The sequence below is a fragment of the Balaenoptera borealis genome, assembly GCF_965194805.1.
Source record: "Balaenoptera borealis genome assembly, chromosome: 6".
NCBI lineage: Eukaryota > Metazoa > Chordata > Mammalia > Artiodactyla > Balaenopteridae > Balaenoptera > Balaenoptera borealis.
This window is the reverse complement of record NC_138863.1, coordinates 128,309,253-128,325,500: the sequence shown is the minus strand read 5'-3', so window position 1 is coordinate 128,325,500 and position 16,248 is coordinate 128,309,253. Positions and strand designations below refer to the sequence as shown.

General features: G+C 42.1%; 1 protein-coding gene across 5 annotated transcripts in view; it reads left to right on the top strand.

Moving 5' to 3' along the window:
- The window catches only part of ARHGEF4 (Rho guanine nucleotide exchange factor 4), a 270,436-nt gene that overhangs the window by 79,509 nt on the left and 174,679 nt on the right, over nucleotides 1-16,248 (top strand). For 2 of the 5 annotated variants that reach the window (XM_082395469.1, XM_082395468.1), the window contains exon 1: nucleotides 602-1,231. The exons of 2 other annotated variants lie outside the window; for them this stretch is intronic. In XM_082395469.1, coding sequence (XP_082251595.1) covers nucleotides 1,127-1,231 — 105 coding nt within the window. In that variant the 5' untranslated portion in view covers nucleotides 602-1,126. Of the gene's footprint in view, nucleotides 1-601; nucleotides 1,232-16,248 lie in introns of those variants that run through there. One more of the 5 variants, XM_082395467.1, reaches the window with a different exon arrangement.

Here is a 16,248-nt window from a genome sequence, read left to right as displayed (position 1 = left end):
ACAGAGCTTCTTTATATCTTTATTCCCCAGTGTAGAACCTGGCACACAGTAGGTGCCCAACAAATAAATGTTTGAATAAATTATTGAATTCTGGAGAATGAATAAGTTTCACTTGACTGTAAACTGTTTGGCAGTGTTTTCTAAAAATTCACGCTGTGCCAGCCTTGACTCTCTCTGGCTTTGTTCTGGCTGCTCCTAGAGCTGGTGCGGCACGGGAAACAAGCATGACCTCAGGAACTACGAGGTTGAACTGGACTGAGCTGCTCAGTCACCCGTCAGCCAGTGTAGCCTAGGCAGGGTGGGGAGACACAGCTTCACTCAGTCCCACGGAGCAGGAGGGTAGAGCTGAGAGAGGAAAGCCTGCGCTTCAGGGGTTGTGACCCCACCTGGTGAATCAGCCCAACTGCAACAGGCCTAGTGAAGCATGTGCTGGTATTGCAAACACCCAGAGGCTCCTTCTAGCTTTCTCGGGGCCTCCCTCCCTCCCCAGTCCAGGCATGTTCCCCAGTTTTCTGGAGGAGGCCACACCTCACTTTACCTGTGCTCCAGGACAGCTGTACCTAGCAGGTGAGAAGGGCCCCAAGCATTTCTAAAAGGGGAGGCTACTCTTGTATCTGGGAAGGGACTTTCTGATGAGGTCTGGATGGGAGAGTAGGTTTAGAAGGTTTAGGCGGTCCTGTCACTGTTCTCAGGACCCCGTGGCCGACCCTGCCCGGCCCTGCCCTGTCTGGCTGTGAGGGAGATAGTCCAAGCACAGTCCCCTGGGGCTGTGGCAGGGCATGCACAGACCCTCTAAGGACAATCCGATCGGTGGATATAGTGTCAGAGTTTGAACCTGGGCCTGTGTGTTACAAACTGTGAGCATACCTGTCAATTTGCTATGGATATGATTACTTTCTGTAAAAGCAGTTTATTGAGCTAAACTAAACTTTAACAACAGAGACACAGAAACTGTAGTAATGATGTTTACCCACATTTATTCAGGCTCTGTGTCTCACCAATTGCCCACCCGGAACTGTTGCTTGAGTTCTACAACCACAGTAATCAGGGAGACCTTCTTCACTCTAAATATGTCCCTGGAGAACATTCGGTTTGAGATTTTATGAAGAAGACAAAGGACTATTGAATGAACTCTGAAGCCCTGGGCTGCAAACAGTCCAGGAGTTACTTTTCGTCCTTTTTCAGTGAAGAACCACTGAGACAACTGGAAAGGAAGCAGCGGACAGTGCAGGTGAGGGGTGTGGCCCTGCCCACAGAGGTCACCCCTGGGAGGGGGATTGGGGAAGGGGGGTGGATGGAGAGGAGATTTTCCTACCATTTCAGGTCCTTCTGCATTCTTGGCTTTGTTTGCATAATGAAGCATCTATTGCCTTTCTAATTTTAAGAAAAAAACAGCTCTTTTTCTGGAGTGGGGGAGAGCGGGTGAGAATCCCTAACAATTTCAAGTAGCCCAGGTTTGCCCCATCCCCCATGCCCTGCTCTGCGGCTCCCTGGGTGGCCTCCCTCCCCCCAGCAGGGATTGGCCGGTTCACAGGCTCGTAGGCTGACCAAGCTCCGTCCCTACACTTGCAGTTGTTCAAGGTACCCTTCCCCCACAACCCCCATTAACTTCTTCTGTGATTCTTTTCCTGGAGATTTTTCCTAGAGATTACAACTTTCTTTTTAATTAGCTTTATTGGGGTATAATTTACTTACAATAGAATTCACCACTTTTAAGTGTACACTTCATGACTTTTGACAAATGTGTACACTTGCATAACTATCACTACCGTCATCGTATAGATGATCGCATCTACGCCCTCTGCCCCTGCCTAGTAAACCCCCATCCCACGTCCTGTCACTCTAGGTCTCCTCTTATTCTAGAGTTTCACATAAATGAAATGGTGGTGTGTGGAGCCTCTCGTGTCTGACTTCTTCCGCTTAGTAAGACTGCTTCTGAGACTCAGCCATGCATGTGAGTGTGAGAAGCCTGTTCCTTTGTCGCCGCTGAGTTGTGTCCCACGGGGTGTCACTGTTGTTTGCCATGCACCAGTCCGTGGACATTCGGACTGTTGCCAGTGTGTCTGTTATGAACACTTCTGTCATGAACATTTGCTTACAGATCTTTGTGTGGACATGTGTCGTCCCCCCCACCCTGACACCCCGCCTTTTTTTTTTTTTAAACCTAGGAGGATAATTGCTGGGTCGCACAGTAAGTGTTGCTTAACTTTATAAGAAACTGCCAAACTGTCTTCCCACGGCTGTGCCATTTTACATTCCCACCAGCAGTGTGTGAGAGCTCCACTTACTCCAGACTCTCACCTCACTTGGTATTATCAATGTTTTGGATTTTAGCCATTCCAGTGGGTGTAAAGTGGTATCTCATTGTGGTTTTAATTTATATTTCCCTGATGATTAATGATGCTGCATCATTTTATGTGCTCATTTGCCATCTGTATAATCTTCCTGATGAAGTGTCTTTGCCCATGTTTTTATTGGGTTGTTTGTCTTATTACTGAGCTGTAAGAGGTCTTTGTATACTCTGACTACAATTCCTTGTCAGATGTATACTTTTCAAATATTGTCTTCCAGTCTGTGGCTTACCTTTTCATTTCTTTAACAGTGACTTTTAAACAACAAAAGCTTTAAATTTGAATTAAGTCCAGTTTTCACTTTTGTGTGTGTGTTTCAAGTGTTTTGCATCCTATTTGCTTAATCCAAGATCATAGAAATTTTCTTATATTTATTTCTAAGAGTTTTGTGGTTTAGGTCCAACACTTAGGTGTATGATCTACTTTGAGCTAACTTTGTATATGGTATAAGGTAGGGGTTTTGTGTATATTTTGCATTTGGCCTATGGCTATAGTTCCAGTACCACTTATTTAAAGGCTACTATTCTTTTCACATTGAATTACAGGATTTGGTTTTTATATAGTCTTTTCAATTATTTTTAATCTAAGGCACTATAAAAATGTGGTACTTCTACTAGTGGATGAAATTTGTGTATTAATTTGTGTTTTTTGAAAAATTAAGTTGTGTCTTATTGACTTGTAGAAGCTCTTTATATTTGTTGGTTATGAATCCATGTGTAACATATATATCATAAATATCCTATTCCATTCTGTGGTTGCCTTTTCACTTAATTCTGGTGTGTTGATGAATAAAAAGTATTAATTTTGATGAAGTCCAAAAAAAAATAAAATGTGGTACTTCATATAAATGTTAGTAAATGACTTTTTGTTCTTTCTCTTTTACTGGGATACTTGCAATGGCAGGAACTTAGCATCACTTGTGTTTTACGGAGCCGTCCAAGCTGATGAATGGGAGAGTTTTTATGTAGAGTAGACCCTATTTGTTGGGGTCCAGGCAGAAACTATTCTCCTGGTAGTGATGGTTCATGACCATTACAATATTTAATTGTGCAGTACCCACAACATGTGGACTGTGTGTGTATATGGGAAGGAAACTGCTATTCAATGAGCACATACTATCTTCCAGGTACCTAATTTAATCCTCATAACAGCAACCTGAGATGAGAATCTCATTTTGCAGATGACAAATAGGAGGCTCAGAGAGAATGATTAACTGACCTATAGCAAATACAAATCTGAGCTTGGATATGAACCCTTTTTTCTTTCTGTTACACTGCCTCTACCCTACTGGCAATCTTCACATTTTTTACCATATTAATTGTATTAGCCAGGGTTCTCCAGAGAAACAGAGCCAATAGGCTATATGAAGATATATATGGGAGGAGATTTATTATAGGAATTGGCTCATGTGGTTATGGAGGCTTGAGAAGTCCCACAGTCTGCTGCCTGCAATTGGAGAACCAGTAAGGCCGGTGGTTTAATTCAACCCAAGTGCAAAGCCCCAAGAATTAGGAGGCTGAGAGTGTAAATCCCAGTCTGGGTCCAAATACCCGAGAACCAGGAGCACAAATATCCGAGGGCAGGAGAAGGTGGATGTCTCCGCTCAAGCAGAGAGAGTGAATCAGCCCTTCTTGTACCTTTGTGTTCTGTTCAGGCCCTCAGTAAGTTGAATGCTCCCTGTCTACACTGGTGAGGACAATCTTCTTTCCTCAGCCTACCTACTCAAATGCTAATCTCTTCCAGAGCTACCCTCACAGACGCATCCAGAAATAATGTTTCACCAGCTATCTGGGCATCCCTTCGCCCTGTCAAGTTGACACATAAAATTAACCACCATACTAATGATATTTTAGAACCAAGTATCACTTACCAAATGAGGGCACATTCGGCAAACAAAGAAAACCCAGGCCTCGTGGTAGAAGGCCTCAGGTGTGGGCCTCGGAGACCATGAAGAGTGTCTGCATCTAGGATTGTCCACAGCCAACAGAGTCCTCAGCTCCTGTGGGTCCACACTGCAGATGCCCATACCAGGGCCTGTCTGCTGGTTCAGTGGAATTTAAGTCTGTGTGGGAATAGTGACAACCATCTTCCAGGGTGGTGCGTAAAATGCCTGGCATGTAGTAGGTGCTAAATTATTGTTACTCTGTTGGTCCTGGTCACCAGGCTAGAGAAGGAAAGAGGAATATACTGTTGACTCTGAAAAATGCAGGTATTAGGGGCGCCGACCCTCCAAGCAGTTGAAGATTGACTATAACTTCACAATTGGCCAACCATCCAAGGTTCCATGTCCACGGATTCAACCAACTTTAGTACGTATTTAGTGGAAAAGAATCCACATATAAGTGGGCCCATGCAGTTCAAACTCATGTTGTTCAAGGGTCAGCTGTAGTTCCTATGGGATTTCAGTGAAAGGAGGAATGTAAGGCACAAGGCACCCACAGTAAACCCCATAAATGCCAGTTCCCATCCCCTAATGCCACCAGGAGACAAAAATCCCTGTGGCAGTATACTTCCTGTCTGTCCTTGAGAATGACTTTGTTTTTTTAACCAACAGCACACTCAGTAAAACATGTGTGCCCTTTGTCTCCTGTGAAACAAAGGACCAGCAGTGTTTGGATAAGTGAATTGCAGCAGCTTAGGTGGGCTGGCTGCAGTTTGGGAGCGCAGGGCCTCCTGACACCCAAGGGCTTGCTTTCCCGTGTGGGTGTGCGGGGATGGAAGGAGATGGTCTGTACAGAGCAGCATGAAGATCACTGACCTTGGAGGCAGGAGATGAGGATTGGAGTTCTGGCCACCCTGGCAACTTGCTAATTTTTCCCCAGCTTCAGTTGTATTAGTTTTAAAATAAGAGGGAAAGATCCAATATTACTGAATGTCTACTATTTGCTGCACATTTTACATCTACTATTTCATTTGATGCCCAAACGTACATACATGGTGGAGCGTGTTTTCCTTCTGTCATACAGAAAAGGAAACTGAGGTTCAGGCAAGTCAAATGCCTTCCCCTTCTGACTACAGAGTCTTTTAATATTTTTGAAACACCATGCTGCTACTAATTCAAAACAGAGGGTAGTAATAATACACAGAATAATTGTGAAGATCAAGTGAGATCATGAATACACAGGTTGCACACTGTCAGGTACAACAGACCTGTTTTAGCTGTGTTTGTTTTTTTAGGTTTAAGAAACTAAATGAACCACTCTATTAACTGTATGGTGAATGTGCCAGTAGAAATATACAAGTCCAGGCAGAATAGAGGATTTTGCACGTGCATCCTGAGATTAATATTTAAATATCCAAATAGGAAAAAACTGCATTTTCTTTTATTTCTAGGGTAGCTGTTTCAGTCTATGCACACTTTTACCCTGTGCCATGGACTTAAAAATGTTATTATTATGTCCCCAGGTTAGAGCTGTAGCTAGGCCAGGAACGTGGATAGATTTTCTGAATATTGTCCTGGGTTGAAGGTAAGATGTAGATGTAGCCAAGCCCTGGGAAGCAGGGCTGATGGGGCCAGAGCACATCCAAGCACAGGGCGCTGTCCTGCGCGTTTACACACACTGTTTCAGTCCTTACCGGAGGCCTGGGAGGGGGCCATCCACAGGTATGGGCCAGGGTGAAGGAAGTTAAATACTTTCCCGGGTCAGGGAGCCAACAGGGTAGATGCGTGTGAACCCTGTATTTGTCTGCACATCCCTAGATCCCTAGTGCTGAGCTCAGAGCCCAGCGTGGCGTAGAGACTCAATTCTAGATGGTGAATGAATAAATTGGAAAAGGAAGGAAGGAAGCATAACTGTGGATTTGGGTCTGGGAGAGCTTCACGCAGTGGCAGTACTGATTAGGCTGATGAGTTGATGGTGGGAGAGGGGGCTGGATTCTCAGGCGCTATGGGGCGCTGAGGGGACAGACCCTTCAAGGCCAGGACACACCCCTGAGAGGAAGGGGGCAGGTGTGAGAGACAGGAGAATGACAGGCAGATGAGAAGCCGCAGGCTGAATCTGCTCCTTTCTCTGGACTAAACCAGAGTCAAGAGTAAGGGAGCATTCTGCAGCTCACACAATCCACTCCTGGTGGAGCCAAGTAGAGGCAACAGGACTGACGGACGCGGTGTTTGCTTGCAGCATGCCATGGCCTTCGTGGTGTGAGGGTGCCCCAGGGCAGTCTCCCCCATCTCTCAACATATGCGTGTACCTCATACTCCTCATACTCACGGTTTCTCTGGATTCATAGAATTCTCTACACAGCTTCATTGCTTACATGTAGCCCCCTCCAGCTCAGAGCCAGCAAGGGAGTGTCAGAGCTTTGTCACATTTGGAATCTCCCTGACCTCTACCCCAAGTCACTGCCTTCCTCTTCTGCTTTTAAGCCTATGATTACTTTGAGCCTGTCCAGATAATCTCTGTATCTAATGTCAACTGATTAGTAATCTTAATTATGTCTGCAAAATCCTTTGTGTTCTATAACATAGCATATTCATGAGCATAATCCAGGGGCAAAAGCCTGGGGTCCAGAATTCTGCCTACCACACGGCTCTTGCCGTCAGCTCTAACAGGGGACTCAGAATGGGGGACTCAACAGGCAGTGTGATGCGGTCCAGGGAATGCTACAAGAAGAGTAACACACGGTGCTGTGCAGCACTCAGGAGGTCTCTCTAAGGGAAGCAGGGGCAGCTTCCTGGAGGAAGACTAAGTTGAGCCTGGTATGATAAGTGGAATTTAACAAGGGGGGAAAGGTCCCAGGCAGAAAGAATAGCATGTGTGCCTGCGGTGTAGGGGTTCATTACTGCTGACCTGTAGAATCCACTTCAGGGAGCCAGAGAGATAAGAGGCCTTGGGAAGATGGATGAGAGCCCACAAAGGTTCTTAGCAGGGAGCTGGAATGCTCAGGTCTTCATTTAGAAAGATTGTCTGCTGGCACTATGGGAATGGGGAAGCACACCAGTCAGGAGGCTCCTGGCACACTAATCAGGAGGCTGTTCTGGTAACTCAAGTAAGCTGATGATGGCTTGAAAAGTGGAAATGCCAGTGGGAGGCAGAGAAGTGAATGTGAGATGGCTAAGGATTGAGTGTGAGAGGATAATGAGTTATGAGTGAGTCCCAGGCTTCTGGCTATATGACTAAATGCAGAATGGTACCATTCACGGAGACTGGAGGAGGAACAGGGTGATGGGAGACACGGGTTCTATTTTAGAGATGTCTAATAATTTGAGGTGGTTGTGACACACCGAGTGGCAATTCCTGTACGCAGACCTAGGATAGTGACCACAGTTCGGGAGTCATCAGTGAATGACTGAGATCACCTTCCAGAACCAAAGTGTGGGAAAACCAGAGGACCTGAAAAACAACTTTTAGGTGGTGGGAGGGAGGAAGAACAGCCAGCCAACAGGGGGGGGAAACAGCAGGGGTGGAAGAAAGAAATCCAGGTGGTGTGCTGGCTCAGAGTCAAAAGAAGTGTCAAGAGAGAAGTTAAAGTCAAGTACTTTTAAGAGCTCAGGTGAGATGAAGACCAAAAATGTCCACTGGATTTAGCACCAGTGAGGTCACTGGTGGCCTGTTAAGAGTAATTCCTGTGGATGGTGGGTGGGATCAGGTGGCAGTGCGTTAAAGACTAACATGCGAGGTAAGCATCACAGCTGGACGGAATCACGGTCAAGAAAGCTGGGAAGAGGGGTTTATTTTATTTTATTTTCTCTTTGCAGATGACACTTTAGTTTTCTTGGGTTTTATTTTAAATGAAAGAACAAAGATTATGTTTAAGTGCTACTGGGAAGAAGCCAGTGGAAAGGTGAACATACAGAGAAGACAGGATAATCAGTGGAGTTAGGAGGGCCTCGGTGAGCAGGAGACGGTGTGATCTGGACCACAGACAGGAAGAAGGGAACAGGACTAAAATTGTACCAGGAAGGAGAAGGGGGTGAGTGAAACTTCAGGAAAACGTAAAGGATTGGAGACAAGAGTTTGAAGGTATTCCTGAGTGACCAGTCTGTAGTCTCTGTGGAGGAGGAGGTGAGGAAGGAGGAGGTGAGGTTGTCGTCTGGAAGAGATGAGGAGAAGTAGCGGAGCAGGAGAACTGGGCAGAGAGAAGGTCTGAGGAGCCCGTGGAGGATGGGGGGAGAGCGCTTGTTGGGGAAATAGAGAATCACAGAGCAGATGTGAGCGCCCAGGCCTGTGGACCCCCAAAGTTCCTGTTCTTCCCACCATATGAAAAAACTTTTTAATGCAATAGAAACAGATTTTCAAGGAAGTTTCAATATAAACCACATAAGCAATATATTTCCCCCTTGCTGCATATTTTAATTAAAGTAAAGGCTGGGGTGAGGGATAGATAATATCTTCCTCCCTCGTCCCAGCAGACCTTGCTAGGTGAGCATGGCACTCATTTCTTCTAGAGGCCTTAAATCCTTCTCCTCAATTTATTTCTGGCAGCCACTACCAGTCAATGAGAGTTGAAATGTGATATGAAATCAAATTTGCTATCCTTAAGCCACTAAGTATCTGGTAGATGCATTTATTTATTAACCAAACAAGCATTTCCTAGGCATAGATAATTTTAAGCAATAATATATATTTTATTTGAAATTTGAAAAAGTATAATAATCAGTCCCTTCATGAAGATTTTTTTTTTAGTACCTTCTATTTGCCAGTCACAGTGAATTCAGGATTAAAACAATGAACTAGAAATAGACCCTTTTAGCAAAGAGTTTATGGGGACAGACTATATATAATAAATGAAATAACCATTAAAGGTCATTAGCAATATAACCAAAAACAGATGCCCTACAATGATATATAATTTAGGCTATAAAGTGGTGTAATTTTTATATATGTTCAAAGGATGAGGAAATTAGGTGAGTCTCCTGGTATTTATATAAACTGGTCTGGGCTTTGTAAAGATAGAATTTTTAAAGAGAATTCATAGAAAATGGTGAATTTTATAGATACCAAAACCAAAAATAGTCTCCCAGTAGGAGGATCAGACATTGCTGAAGGGTCACTCATTCTGATTTAGCTCAATTGTTTCTCCACATCTTTGGTGATATTCTGGAATCCTGCCATTCACAGGGTGGGGAGAATGGCTCATAGCATTACTAACTCACCACGTTGGAAACCATGAATCAGTGCTTGGCCAAAGTGTTAAAAATTCATAAGCATAGAGTATTTCTCCATTTATATGTCTTTTCTAGTGTCCTTATTTCCTCTTTGTTCTTGAAAGATATTTTCACTGGATGTAGAATTCTCAGTTGACAGGTTTTTTTCTTTCAGCGCTTGGAAATTACCCACTTCCTTCTCACCTCCATAATTTTAGATGAGAAATCCACTGTCATTCAATTTGTGTGGCCAGCTATAAAAAGTGTCATTTGTCTCTGGCTATTTTCAGGATTTTTTCTTTGTCTTTAGTTTCTGTAAGTTCAATTATGCTGTGACTTGGCATGGAATTCTTTCTGTTTATCCTACTTGGAGTTTTCTCTGCTTCCCAAATCTGTATGTTTATGTCTTTTGCCAGATTTGAGAAATCATCAGCCATTATTTCTTGGAATAATTTTTCACTCCCATGCTCTGTCTCCTCTCCATGTGAGACTCTGATGATACCCTTTTACTAGGATCCCACAGCTCCCCAAGACTGTTAGTACTCTTGCAACCTATTTTCTCTCTATTGCTCAGATCAGGAAAATTCTGTTGATCTGTCCTCAAGTTTATTGATTCTACACTGTGTCATCTCCACTCTATACTGAGCCTATCCAGCAGATTTTTCCTTTCTGTTATTGTGCTTTTCAGTTCAATAATTTCCACTTTGGTTCTTTTTTATTAAAAAAATATTTTTTTCTATTGCCGAGGTTTTCTATTTTACATTAGTGTCAAGAAAATTCATAATTGCTTATTGAAGCATTTTTATGATGACTGCTTTAAAATCCTTGTCAAATAATTCTGACATCTCATTCATCTTGGTGGTGGTATCTGTTGATTGCCTTTTCTCATTCTTGTAGTGATTTTCTCATTCTTGGTATGACCAGTGATATGCAGTTGTATCCAGGACATTTTAGGTATTATAAGACTCTGGATCTGATTTAGTCTTCTTTTTTTGGCAGGCATTCCCCAGTTGAGGTGTTCTGTTAGGGCGGGGTGGATATATATATCAACTTCCCACTGGGCCTTGACAACAGCACCCCAGTGAAAACAGAGCAGTGACTGACATTGCCTCCTTGCCTGGAAGGGAAGGGGAAGCAGAGGGCTGGCTCATACTGCTTTGTTGCTGCAGGGAAGGGCGGAAGCTCATCTCCCAGCTGGGCCATGATGACACTAAGGGAGAGATGTGGGGAGGGGCAAGCAGAGTGCCCCTGAGCTGGCCTTTCAGCACCCCTTCCACCTCACTGATACTGGGGCAGGGTGGAGGCTTGGCTGTGGGCGGGAGGGAGGTGGTGGTGAAGCATGGTGGTGATTACCTCTTCCTCACACTGCCTTGTTAGGTCTGATTGTTGCTGGCCTGGGTTTGAAGTTCAGCTCCATGCTGTACCCTGCTGGCACTCCACTGACAGAGCAATCAGAGCTCTACCTGCTCCCACTGAGCAGGAAGTCTGCTTCCCACTGGGGCCACTGACACTGCCCACAAAGGGGATCCCCCAGGTGAGGGTATCTGCTTCCTGGGCACCCGGCCCTGCTGAAACCCTGAGGTGGGGGAAAGTGGTTTTGGTTGCTGTTTGGCAGGAGCAGAGCATGTATGGCCAAAAAGGTGTCCTGATGTGAGGCTGCCCTTTCCCTGGACCTTTGACTGGGAGGAACAGGCTTTTCTTAGGGCCTATTTTTGGTTCAGGGCTGGAGGATCTCTGATATGTGGGAGGAAGTAAGGAAACCAGTGGATTCACATCCTTCCTCAAGTCCAGAGGCTCCTAAGTAGGCACTTTCTTCTTCCCACTTTTCAGAGACTTCCTGTGCTTGTTTGTTGTGTCTACAGTTTTTTGGTTGTAAGGGAGGGGATGTGGGAGGAATGGGTCTGCTCTGTCTTGGACAGAACCAGAAGTCCTTTAATGTCTTTCAGTAAAATTTTAAATTGAAATTGAGGGCCTTCCCTGGTGGTCCAGCAGTTAACACTCTGCTCTCCCAGTGCAGGGGGCCCCTGTTCCATCCCTGGTCAGGGAACTAAAGCTGCATGCCACAACTAAAAAAAAAAAAAAGATCCCACGTGCCACAACAAAGATCCCATGTGCTGCAACTAAGACCCAGAGCCACCAGATAAATAAATAAATAAATAAATAAATAAATAAATAAATATTGAAATTGAAATTGAAATTTCACATTTAAAGTTTAAAACTTTTTTCCATGAAGATCTTGGACATATTTTTACATATATTCTTAGGTACTGAGGTATGTTTTTTATTGTTTTTATTAAAAAGTATCTTCTAAAATTGCACTTTCTACCCATTCTTTGATAGATTATAGAAATAGAGTAGATATTATTAATGCTTATAAGTTTGCATAAAGATTCTTTTGGAATTTCTATCAGAACGTATGTAAATGACAATAAGTTCATTTCTTCCTTTGCAAGTCTTATGTATTTTATTGCATCTTTCTCTCTTTTGTGCAGGATAGGATCTTTAGTACAGTGTTGAAAGTGTCATAGCAACCATCCTTGTCTTGTTTCTAATTTGAAAAGGTGTTTTCAGAGGTTAATTGAGTGTGATATTTTCTGTAGGCTTTTTAGAATACCCTCTGTCAGATCTCAAACTTTCTTTCTCTTTCTATTTTGATATGAGGAGTGGATGGTGAATATTTTCATATACTTTTTCTGAATCTATTGAGATGACCATATGTTTTCTTTCCCCTTTAATCTATTTTTGTGGTAAACTTAATCTATTTATGTGGGAATAATTTCAACAATTGGTCATGAAATGCTATTTTTTTACATCATTAGACTCATATTGCTAATATTTTGTTTAGAAATTTTGCATCTATATTTGTGGGTGAGATTAATGTGTCTTGTGCTGCCCGTGTTGAGTTTCTGTGTCAGCATTATACCATCTTCATTCAAGGAGCTGAGGAACAATCCCACTTTTTCACTTCTTTGGTGAGACTGGAATCATGTGTTCCTTGAATGTTTAGTAGGATGTTCCTTTTTTTTTTTTTAATTTTTAAAGTCTTTTTTCTCTCTTTCATTTTGGATAGCTTCTATCATTACATCTTCAATTTCACTAATCTCTTTTTTCAGAATGTCTAATCTGCCATTAATCTCATCCAGTGTACTTTTTAAAAATATTTATTTATTTAGTCTGCGCCGGGTCTTAGTTGAGGCACATGAGGTCTTCATTGTGGCATGCGGACTCTTAGCTGCAGCATGCATGTGGGATCTAGTTCCCCAACCACGGATCAAACCCGGGCACCCTGCATTGGGAGCCTGGAGTTTTACCCACTGGACCACCAGGGAAGTCCCAGTACATTCCTTTAAAACTATCTGTGTGTGATACTTTCTTTATAAGACTTTTCTCCTTTTATGAAAAGAATTTAACATGTTACTGAGTGCCTTCTAGTGCTCAGGAACTGCACTAGATTCTTATACACGAGCTTGTTAGATCTGCACATCAGCCCTGTAAGTAATCATCCCTGTCATTGGAGATGAAGAAAGTGAGGTGAAAAGTGTATGCCATTTCTCAGGGTCCCTCAGCCAGAAAGTAATGGATCAGGAATTTGAATCAAATTCCAGATGTCCAAAAAATGTTAATCATTCTTTTCACACATTGCCAGACAGAATTGATGAGACAAAGACAACTTGCAGTGTCATCATATCCTCACAGCCTGGGCTCAGGGTCTGAAAAAGTACTGCTACATGCTAGTAGATAGAGCCATCTCTATTTGCACATCTTTAGTTGATGGCGAGGCTGTGCATTTCTCAACATATTCTTTATTTATTTTTGTTTTGAGTGTTCATTAATTATGCTTTTTAATGTAATTTAAGTGTAAGTTTATAGAATTTAAATTTGTAGATTCACATGCAGTTTTTATAAATAATAAGAGATCCCATAGAAACTTTGCACAGTTTCCCTCAATAATCATACCATTTTTTTAACATCTTTATTGGAGTATAATTGCTTTACAATGTTGTGTTTGTTTCTGCTGTATAATACACGGAATCAGTTATGTGTATACATATATCCTTATATCCCCTCCCTCTTACGTCTCCCTCCCACCCTCCCTATCCCAGCCCTCTAGGTGGTCACAAAGCACCGGGCTAATGATCTCCCTTGCTATGCAGCTGCTTCCCACTAGCTATCTATTTTACATTTGGTAGTGTATATGTGTCAATGCTACTCTCTCACTTCATCCCAGCTTACCCTTACCCCTCCCCGTGTCCTCAAGTCCATTCTCCACATCTGCGACTTTATTGCTGTCCTGCCCCTAGGCTCATCAGAACCATATTTTTTTTAGATTCCATATATATGTGTTAGCATACGGTATTTGTTTTTCTCTTTCTGACTTACTTCACTCTGTATGACAGATTCTAGGTCCATCCACCTCACTACAAATAACTCAATTTTGTTTCTTTTTATGGTTGAGTAATATTCCATTGTATATGTGTGCCACATCTTCTTTATCCATTCATCTGTCGATAGACACTTACATTCCTTCCATATCCTGGCTATTGTAAATAGTGCTGCAATTAATATTGGGGTGTATGTGTCTTTTTGAATTATGGTTTTCTCAGGATATAGGCCCAGTAGTAGGATTGCTGGGTTTTACAGTAATTCTATTTTTAGTTTTTCATGGAACCTCCATATTGTTCTCCATAGTGGCTGTATCAATTTACACTCCCACCTACAGTGCAATAGGGTTCCCTTTTCTCCACACCCACTCCAGCATTTCTTGTTTGTAGATTATTTGATGATGGCCATTCTGACCAGTGTGAGGTGATACCTCACTGTAGTTTTGATTTGCATTTCTCTAATGATTAGTGATGTTGAACATCCTTTCATGTGTTTGTTGGCAATCTGTATATCTTCTTTGGAGAAATGTCTATTTAGGTTTTCTGCCCATTTTTGGATTGGGTTGTTTGTTTTTTTGATATTGAACTACATAAGCTGCTTGTAAATTTTGGAGATTAATCCTTTGTCAGTTCCTTCATTTGCAAATATTTTCTCCCATTCTGAGTGTTGTCTTTTCAACTTCTTTATGGTTTCCTTTGCTGTGCAAAAGCCTTTAAGTTTCATTAGGTCCCATTTGTTTATTTTTGTTTTTATTTCCATTACTCTAGGAGGTGGGTCAAAAAGGATCTTGCTGTGATCTATGTCAAAGAGTGTTCTTCCTATGTTTTCCTCTAAGAGTTTTATACTGTCTGACCTTACATTTAGGTCTTTAATCCATTTTGAGTTATTTTTGTGTATGGTGTTAAGAAGTGCTCTAATTTCATTCTTTTACATGCAGCTATCCAGTTTTCACAGCACCACTTATTGAAGAGGCTGTCTTTACACCATTGTATATTCTTGCCTTCTTTGTCAAAGATAAGGTGACCATAAGTGCGTGGGTTTATCTCTGGGCTTCCTATCCTGTTCCAACGATCTATGCTTCTGTTTTTGTGCCAGTACCATACTGTCTTGATTACTGTAGCTTTGTAGTATAGTCTGAAGTCAGGGAACCTGATTCCTCCAGCTCTGTTTTTCTTTCTGAAGATTGCTTTGGCTATTTGGGGTCTTTTGTGTTTCCATACGAATTGTAAATTTTTTTCTTCTAGTTCTGTGAAAAATGCCAGTGGTAGTTTGATAGGGATTGCATTGAATTTGTAGATTGCTTTGGGTGGTATAGTCATTTTCACAATGTTGATTCTTCCAATCCAAGAACATGGTATATCTCTACATCTGTATCATCTTTAACTTCTTTCATCAGTGTCTTATAGTTTTCTGCATACAGGTCTTTTGTCTCCTTAGGTAGGTTTATTCCTGGTATTTTATTCTTTTTATTGCAATAGTAAATGGGAGTGTTTCCTTAATTTCTCTTTCAGGTTTTTCATCCTTAGTGTATAAGAGTGCCAGAGATTTCTGTGCATTAATTTTGTATCCTGCAACTTCACCAGATTCATTGCTTAGCTCTAGTAGTTTTCTGGTAGCATCTTTAGGATTCTCTATGTATAGTATCATGTCATCTGCAAACAGTGAAAGTTTTACTTCTTCTTTTCGGACTTGGATTCCTTTTACTTCCTTTTCATCTCTGATTGCTGTGCTGTGATTCCAAAACTATGTTGAATAATAGTGGTGATAGTGGGCAACCTTGTCTTGTTCCTGATCTTAGAAGAAATGGTTTCAGTTTTTCACCATTGAGAATGATGTTGGCTGCGGGTTTGTAATATATGGCCTTTATTATATTGAGGTAGGTTCCTTCTATGCCCACTCTCTGGAGAGTTTTTATCATAATTGGTGTTGAATTTTGTGAAAAGCTTTTTCTGCATCAATTGAGATTATCATATGGTTTTTATCCTTCAATTTGTTAATATGGTGTATCACATTGACTGATTTGCATATATTGAAGAATCCTTGCATTCCTGCGATAAACATCACTTGATCATGGTGTATGATCCTTTTAATGTGCTGATGGATTCTGTCTGCTAGTATTTTGTTGAGGATTTTTGCTTCTATGTTCATCAGAGATATTGGCCTGTAGTTTTCTTTTTTTGTGTGTGACATCTTTGTCTGGTTTTGGTATCAGGGTGATGGTGGCCTCATAGAATGAGTTTGGGAGTGTTCCTCCCTCTGCTATATTTTGGAAGAGTTTGAGAAGGATGGGTGTTAGCTCTTCTCTAAATTTTGATAGAATTCACCTGTGAAGCCATCTGGTCCTGCACTTTTCTTGTTGGAAGATTTTTAATCACAGTTTCAATTTCACTGCTTGTGATTGGTCTGTTTATATTTTCTATTTCTTCC